This window comes from Cherax quadricarinatus, chromosome 5 (assembly GCF_038502225.1).
Source record: "Cherax quadricarinatus isolate ZL_2023a chromosome 5, ASM3850222v1, whole genome shotgun sequence".
NCBI lineage: Eukaryota > Metazoa > Arthropoda > Malacostraca > Decapoda > Parastacidae > Cherax > Cherax quadricarinatus.
Window position 1 is genome coordinate 14,249,491 of NC_091296.1, and position 9,267 is coordinate 14,258,757.

General features: G+C 36.7%; 2 protein-coding genes across 5 annotated transcripts in view; both read right to left on the reverse strand.

Moving 5' to 3' along the window:
• mbt (serine/threonine-protein kinase PAK mbt) overlaps window positions 1-9,267 on the reverse strand; it is a 558,896-nt gene that overhangs the window by 188,665 nt on the left and 360,964 nt on the right. The gene's annotated exons all lie outside the window — the stretch shown is intronic.
• LOC128684685 (uncharacterized) overlaps window positions 2,294-9,267 on the reverse strand; it is a 32,017-nt gene continuing 25,043 nt past the window's right edge. For all 4 annotated transcript variants that reach the window (XM_070100450.1, XM_070100447.1, XM_070100442.1 and 1 more), the window contains exons 5-6: window positions 6,009-6,172; window positions 2,294-2,632 (exon numbers count right to left, since the gene is read on the reverse strand). In XM_070100450.1, coding sequence (XP_069956551.1) covers window positions 2,345-2,632; window positions 6,009-6,172 — 452 coding nt within the window. In that variant the 3' untranslated portion in view covers window positions 2,294-2,344. The remainder of the gene's footprint in view (window positions 2,633-6,008; window positions 6,173-9,267) is intronic.

Below are 9,267 nucleotides of genomic sequence, written 5' to 3' on the forward strand. Positions count from 1 at the left end.
CGAATCCTGCTGACTGCGATCTTTCTTTGTATATACCCGCCTAAGTGGATAAAAAGGCTTCAAGGAAAGGTGTTCTTTGGCCTATATTTGGGAATAAAGTATTCTTGATTGGTGGTGAACAGTGACATGTGTCAATAAAGCAAGCCTAGTTAACACCCAGGTACCTATGTACTTCTAGATGAATAGGGCCAACTACTGTAAGAAAAGTAATTCAATGACTTTTTAACTAGAAAAAAAAGTTCACAAATAGTGGAGTCTTATTCCAACAAAGTACATGATACATCTGTTATATAACTAATTAATATTATTGGCATACATTAGAGAAAGTCCCTGGTTATGCAGAGCATTTCAAGCAATTTAAATTAACCTTGTCCCTCAGGATGTGACCCACAACAGTCGGCTGACACCCAGGTACCTACTCACTGCTAGGTGACCAGGGACAGAAGCTGTAAGGAGACATGCCCTCAGTGTGTGAATTAAATAGAAAAGAAACTTGTTGGCTACCGCCATTATCTACCCAGGTGTGAGGAGACATACCTCACATCTCTGGAACCAAACCCAGGTGCTTCTCTTGTAAGCTAAAGGGGCTACAACCGATCTACAAGCATCCTACATCACATACAGCCCCTTCAACAAGAATTCTTGCGCAACGCTTTTGATCAGAGGAATAGGAATTAACCTCCCATTTCTTCGATAACACCTGACTACCTTCCATTCCAAAGGCACTGTATGAGTCTAATAATAATAATAATAATAATAATTCACATCACGAATTATAGCTTTATGGAGCAAAATCTCTCCTCCGTAGGGCACGTCATACTGCTGGTTTGGTCATGCCTCGATACAGGCACCTCGACACAGCCTGTGTCAACCTGACTATGAACTAATATTATTCAACTAGGATCGTAGTGAATGACATGTTGTCAAGAAACTGGCACATTACCAGCCATTCTGGAAAAAAAATATCCTAACCTTGAATATTGTAAATAACTCATAAGCACTTACACTTCTCTAAATTCAACCATACCTTGGCAAAATATTGGATATTATAACTCATAAATACACACAACCACAGTATTATGTAGTAAACACAGAGGTGTATGTCTCATTATTTATACAGTGAGTTTATTTTAATCCTAACTTTAGAGATGAAAGTATTCTTGACTGGTGAACAAGTGACATGCAGCCTTAATGACTCGTGTTGTTGAGAGGCTATAAGCCTCATTAACGAACAGAAGTAATCAACATTTTTAAAGAGGTGGACGGTAAGCCAGCGGAAGGCCTCGGTCATAAGACCAGAAGCTCCAGTGGCGGGCCATATAACAGACCCGCATAAAGACAAATCTTACCTAAACCAATCTACATTATTGTAACTGAATTCGTAACTGCATATAAGCAACCCATTATGATTGTAACTACCTTGAGTTTACCTGGAGAGGGTTTCGGGGGGTCAATGCCCCCGCGACTCGGTCTGAGACCAGGTCTCGTGGTGGATCAGAGTCTGTTCAACCAGGCTGGTGTCACTAGTAACAGAAATAACCGTTTTATTATATATGATTTTGCTCTAAATAGTACTTATCAAGTCTAGATACGGTTGTTTAGCTGGAGATGTCGACTAATAACTGAAACAGTGACCCGGCTGCGTGTGTCTTACATTCAAGGAGGCTTAACACCCTTCATAACTGATGAAGGGAAGACAGGCGTCGAACAAACTTTTACCAAGACTACATTATACTCTTTGTAGAGCTTTATAAAGCGCCATGAAACACTCTGTAGAGCTTAACAGAGCTCCATAAACATTCTGTAGAGCTTGATAAAACTCCATAAAGCACTCTCTGTAGAGCTTGATGAAGCTCTGTACTTCTTTCTTACGTTCGACATTACGCTACTGTATCCGTTGTACATTACGAGCGTCTCGTTTTTCTTCCCACGAACGAATGGCTTAAACAACTAACAATACTGCGACTAGCCGGGGCTCGAACTCCCGATATTTTAGCATGCCTCCCAAGAAGCCCACAAAATTCCGAGGCGCCTTAGTCCACCTGGCTATCAATACTTCAAATGTGCATCAAGTGGCCAGTGCCACTGGACACGTTACCCCTGATGCGAGCACATACATGGCTGTGGAAGCTACTGGACTAATTTCATTCTCCTTCCGTCTAGGATACCAGTCTTCGCAAACACTATAAACACGAATGTGCTTCGTAAACCAAATTAGCAATCACCTGGAAATTTATTGTTCTTACTATAAAACTTAAAAACAAACAACTTACTATAAGACGTACTAATCAGAAATACAGAAAAAATTTATTGCTGTGATAGTACAAAACTATAAACCCGTTCCTTAGAGATTCAGGTGTTTATAACAAAAATCATTGATCACCATATCTGCGTACTGGTCAACTAAGATGAAGCCAACGTGGCCGAGATCCTGACACTTCCAGTGGAAGTATGGAGGAGTCTGCTTGTTGGGGCTTCTGATACATTCTCTGGCGTAGCCATCAGAGAGAGGTACAGTACTGTCCCAGACGACCACGCCCGTCCCTGCTAACTCTTGTACTGCGATCTCGTTGTACAACACATAGTTACTGTGTGTTTTGAGAACCTCCTTCGAGTTGTTGACATAGGCTCTCTGCAATGATCAATATTTTTAAATGTTCATCTTCAGTGGGAAATTAAAAATCAACTTCCATTTCCCGATACATTCGTATCAAAAATAATCATCAATTAGAATTTACACAGTATGGAAAACCAACACATCGTAACTGAATCATCATTTATAATTCACCTTTGCTACACCGTTCAAGAAAAGCACAGTCTCTAACCTTCTCTTAGGAACCCTGAGAATCTAAATATATTCGAAGTAAACTTGAAAAAATCATCAAAAAATAATTCAAAGACTTGGGATACCCATAATGATTTACATGCAGAATTGACTACAATCCCCCAAAAATAATTTATTGGGGGATTGAAGCGTCATATTACAATGGGTAAATGAAGGTTCCTTGGTCGTGGTAAAGTGCTCTTGAACTAAAAAATCAGACCTGTGTTTCATTTCTTTGAGGTGAACTTGAATGTCTTCCATTTCCCCGGGCGCTGTATGAGCCTTACGGGTTCAGCGTTCTCCCCTCTGAATGTAATAATAATAATAATAATAATAATAATAATAATAATAATAATAATAATAATAATAATAATAATAATGCATTATTATAATAAAAAGAAGCGCTAAACCTACAAGGGTAATAATAATGTAATATGCAAATAATTTGCTATATGTTGATATTTTGTATTATATGAACTGACTCAAATCTTGATATGCATAACTTTTTTAACGTTTTTATTGAGGCTTCAAACATAATTTGAAAATTTTCCATTGGTTTTATAAGACACTTTGTTACCTCTGTAAACTTACATTCTGTGGTACCTCTCACAGGATGTTGATATAAGTGCACAATTAACTAACTGGTCGCCAGAGTGATTAAAACATGACTGAATTAAGTAAACCAAAAACTTTCACTGCACAAACCACAAAGACTAAATACCACCTGACTGACACAGGGTATATAAACTGAGAAGCGTATTTCTCTCAGCGTATATATACTGAATCTATTTTAATCCCCATTTTTTGGGGGATTGTTTTTGTCTGGTGGTGAAAAGGCTACCTACATCCTTAATGTCGCTAGTGTAGTTGATAGGTTTTAACCCTCATTAATCAACCTTTCCACCAAGAAGTAGCCAAAACAACCAAGTCAAATCCCTGAAACAGCCATCTCCTATCCTATATTGACTTTGTCAGTATAGTGTATTGCTACCAGAAGTTGAAACTAAATAATTTGTGATCACTTTCTCTAAGTTCTTCATTAACTTCAAGATTATTTATCAGAGATTTTTTGTTAGCCAGAACCAAGTCAAACAGGTTATTTCTTATTGTTGGTTCTGACATAAATTGATTTAAAAAACAGTCATGGACCATTTCTAGAAAGTTGCTTCAACTATAAAATTCCTGTCAAATTGTTTCAATCAATTCGACTACAGTTAATTAAGTTCTTCCATTAAAATTACATTTTTACATCTAGATGTCATAGCAACTTCCTCCCATTGAAGTTTGTCGTGGTCACTATCTAGGTTTGGCGGTCTTAGATCACACCTAAGAATAGCTACATCTTGTCCTTCCAGAAATTGTAGCCAAACAGATTCCGTATCTGTTCCTTCTGCCTTTATACCGTTTCTAATATAGCAGTTTAAATTTTCCCCTGACTGTTAATGGAATAATTTATATCACTGTATATATATATATATATATATATATATATATATATATATATATATATATATATATATATATATGCAAAACAACCACTCTGAAAGAATAGAGAAATTCCAAGCGCTTTCGTGACTACTCACATTATCAAGGAACTATGAAAGTGAAGCATCCAAGGAAGCTATATAAGGGGTCGGCCAGCACCTCACTATCAGATCCCACAACGGTTAAACACGTGACGCGCGGCGAGCCAACTTGGATAGGTCCTTTGCAAAACTCACCCCCAAGCTATTTATTTAAACTTTATTAAACTTTGCATTGTTGATGCAAAATTTGTATTTAATGATAAGTTTTACACTCAGAAGTTTGGTATGGCAATGGGAAATCCTCTTTCACCTGTTCTTAGTAACCTATACATGGAATTTTTTGAAACAAGGTTGCTTAACACAATCCTCCCTAATAGAGCTAAATGGTTCAGATATGTTGATGATATTTTGTGTCTTATGCCCAAAAATGTAGATATACACCATTTTCTTGGAAAATTAAATAGCTTAGCCCATTCTATAAACTTTACTGTTGAGTTTGAAGAAAATAACTCATTGCCTTTTCTAGATGTTTTAATTATTAAGGGTAATAATGAATTCAAATTTAAAATTTACAGAAAACCTACAAATAACTGTTCCTATGTCCACTATTATTCCTCGCATCAAGATAGAGTCAAACTGTCTGTTTTCTCATCAATGTTTTTGAGAGCTTTACGAATTTGTAGTCCTGAGTTCATAGATGAGGAAATATCCAAAATTTATGAAATAGGTAATGATTTAAAATACCCAAGAAATGTAATTGATAAATCTTTTAAACTTGCTAGGAACACTTTTTATAATCCAAAAAAGGGCAACCAGCCTTATTCAACTAAAAATATGTTGGTTCTCCCTTACCATGAAAACTTGGTTGATATGCCTTCTCTTCTTAAGACTTTTAATATTAAAGTTGTATTAAAAAATCTTGATACAGTAAAAAAACTTTTGATTAAGAATTCCCCCCAAAATGCTGATGGATGTGTCTATAAGATTCCTTGTAAAATTTGCAATAAAGTTTATTACGGTCAAACTGGTAAAAATCTCGAACTAAGATTAAAACAACATAAATATAGCATTAGAACTGGACAAGATTCCAATGCTCTATTTATTCATGTAAGAGATTTTAACCATCCAATTGATTTTCAAAAAGTTGAGAAAGTAGTATCAAGCAAGTCCATGGTCGACAGGAATATAATTGAATCTTGTTTCATAAAAAGCAGTTTTGACAATAATATGAATATTTCCTTTGGTTTATATAAATTAGATCCATTTATAATTAATAGAATTTGGGTAGAATTTAATAATACACTGACAAATAAATAGCTTGGGGGTGAGTTTTGCAAAGGACCTATCCAAGTTGGCTCGCCGCGCGTCACGTGTTTAACCGTTGTGGGATCTGATAGTGAGGTGCTGGCCGACCCCTTATATAGCTTCCTTGGATGCTTCACTTTCATAGTTCCTTGATAATGTGAGTAGTCACGAAAGCGCTTGGAATTTCTCTATTCTTTCAGAGTGGTTGTTTTGCATATTTTGAAATCACCTGTTTACTGTGATCTTATTGCATATATATATATATATATATATATATATATATATATATATATATATATATATATATATATATATATATATATATATATATATATATATATATATATATATACCTTGAGATAATCTAGCAGTTTGAAGACAACGGTGGTTCTTTTGGTGAGGCGGGTCAGTTGTGGTCTTAAACGTCTGAGATGTTCCCTATACATTGCTGCTGCTGCCTCTGCTCCCTTACTGAAGAATACTTGCTGTGTCCTCACCATCCAGTGTAGGGCAGTACCTGTCCATCAGAGGTTAGGTTAGGTTAGGTTCGTCAGGAAACAGGACAGGTGCTTCCTGACGGGGGTCTTAATCAGATGATGACCCGCCATTGGAGCTTTTGGTCATCTGACCGAGGCCTTCCGCTGGCTTACCCGTTTAAAAAGTGTGGTTATTATAACCAATAATTATTTTTTTTGTCCACCTGTGATATTATTAATTATTTAAGTTGTAGCTTAGTGAAAATTTACAACAGACGTTTTCTATATAAAAGATATTTTTTTTAATATATGCATAAAATAAGTTCCTCATCATTCTGCAGCAATAATTCAGTGGGTCCCTCAGTAGCCAAATATATGAAAAGTGAAACACCACAAAGATATCAAACTGAAAGACAGCTAGAAAGATATTCGTATATTTCAGCTTCAGTCTTGTTGTTCCTGTAGCGAAACATCATCTATATTTAGGCTTATTCTGCCCCAAATATTTTTCTACCATATTTGTCAACAAAACCTGTCATCCTACGTCTCATTAGTGAGGTTGTAAAAATCTATTTTTTTTACATAACGTAATATTTTTTTACATTGCCTAGCATACGAATACATTATTATTATTATAATCAAAAGGAAGAGCTAAATCTGCCAGGGTAATACAAAGTAATACAAAGATTAATGTAACAGTGGTAGTAGGTTGACTCGCAACCTTGGGTGAGGTGTTGGGCAAGTGTCCTTTCATCTGCTGTCCTGTTATATAACAGCGAATAAACTAGAGATGTATCGGATGTGAAAATTTAGATATCCGCGGATGCGGATGTGTATGAGGATGTCTTACCTATTTTGCGGATGCGGATGTATATGCGGATATCTGTTTATAGTAAAATGCAGATGTGCTTGTGGATACGGCTGTAAGAAATTGGGCGGATGTTCCGCGGATGCGGATATCCGATATATCTCTAGAATAGACACCCAGGAGTTAGTTAATGGGTGTGGGTGGTATCCTAGGGGAAAACCTAAAATCTAACTTAATAGAAATACCAGCCACACTGACTGACCTTTTTTTTTTTTTGTTATACAGGATTATTAACTCTCCGGGGATAGTGAGAGAGAATAAAACAGTGTCATATATTCTGTCGTCTGTGCTTAGGTTTCGTGCAGTACATATCAGTGATAAATATTTATTAACTCTTACTATACTGGTTAAAAAAATGGCTATTATCATGATCATAGTTTTTAAAAGAGGTGGACCGATAAGCCAGCAGAAGGCCTCAGTCAGATGACCAAAAGCTCCAGTTGTGGATCATCATATGTCTCGCGTCAGGAAACACTTGTCCGGTTTCCTGACAAACCTAATACCTACCTATCTTACTATGCAATAAATATACAGACAATAATTAGTTATATCAATTAATGGGTACTAGTAGCCTGGCAACATCCTCAGCTCACACTGAGGCTTTTGGAATCATTTCCGACACGATGAAACGTTTGGTATGTTTCCCTACATTTAATGCCCCTGTTCAGCTAGCAGAAAGTAGGTACCTGGGTGTTAATCAACTGTTGTGGGTGGCATCTTGGGGGGGACAAGATTGACCTAAGTTAAGAGATAAGTTGCCCGAAATGTTCTGCATAATCAGGGGCTTTTCATATAGTATGTCACTGATGTCAACAAGGTCTATCAGTTATATCACGTGCTTGTAGAAATAAAGATTATTATTAGTATTAGTACTGTATGAGTGTGTTGATTAAATAAAGGACGCCAATGGAAATAAGTCACTCTGACTTTTCGGGGTTATCATAGGTTCTCTACACATATGCTGCTATGTATGATAATCTCCGTAACTGTATTTGTGGCCTGGTGGCAAAGCTCTCGCTTCGCATGGTGAGGGTCTGGGTTCGAATCCCGGGAAAAGGGTGGAAACATTGGGGGTGTTTCCTTATCCCGGTTGTCCTCATCCATCAGTAATAATGGGTACCTGGGTGCTAGTCGACTGGTGTGGGTCGCATCCTGGGACAAAACTGACCTGATTTGCCTGAAATGCTCTGCATAACAAGCAGCTTTCTATACAGTAGTATGTAATTGATGTCAAGCTAGGACTGTATACCTTGTACATGTACTTGTAGAAATAGATATAGTATTATTATTAGTGAAGTTCCCGTTAGTAATAATATTCTTGTTTTCTCTGTATGATTTTTATTAGATAGAAAACTCGTATATATTACTATGACTGCAGAAATGTTAAAAAATGTTTATTATTCTAAAATAATGTTGGATTTATTTATTTATTTATTTGAACATGATACAGTGAAGTACAAAGGAATACAGTTATTACAGTGCAACATGCCAAAGCCACTTGTATGCATAGCATTATGGGCAGGCTTAAAATTAACTTAAGATTAACTAAGCAATAATATATTCAGTGGTAAAAACATTATTGTAAACATATAACAATTAAGCACAAATGAGTATTACAAAGACAGGTCATGTGGTTATTTACTGTGTTGCTGAGCATTCAGTAGAATGGAGTATTCTGTTAGGTAATGTAATTAAAAAATAAAGTTTGATTGGGTCACAGGTTAGACATTCATGAGATACAATTATGAGAAACATTTACGAGATACAATTTATGAGATACAATTATTTAATATTTATTTAGTTGTGGGTGAGTAAGTGATTTGCGAGAAGAGACTTGAATTTATAAACAGTGTTTCTTTTATATTCACAGGTAATGAATTCTGGGTGGGCAGAACAGAGGGGACGCCAACAAGGAATATACCAACAAGTGTTAGATGACATACACACAACTGAGGAGGAGGTGAAGAAGCCGCTAAGGGACCTTGATACCTCGAAGGCAATGGGACCGGACAAGTGTTAGATGACATACACACAACTGAGGAGGAGGTGAAGAAGCCGCTAAGGGACCTTGATACCTCGAAGGCAATGGGACCGGACAACATCGCCCCATGGGTCCTTAGAGAGGGAACAGAAATGCTGTGTGCCACTAACCACAATCAACACATCCCCTGAAACTGGGCAACTACCTGAGGTATGGAAGACGGCATATGTAATACCCATATTTAAAAAAAGGAGACAGAAAAGAGGCACTAAACTATAGACCAGTGT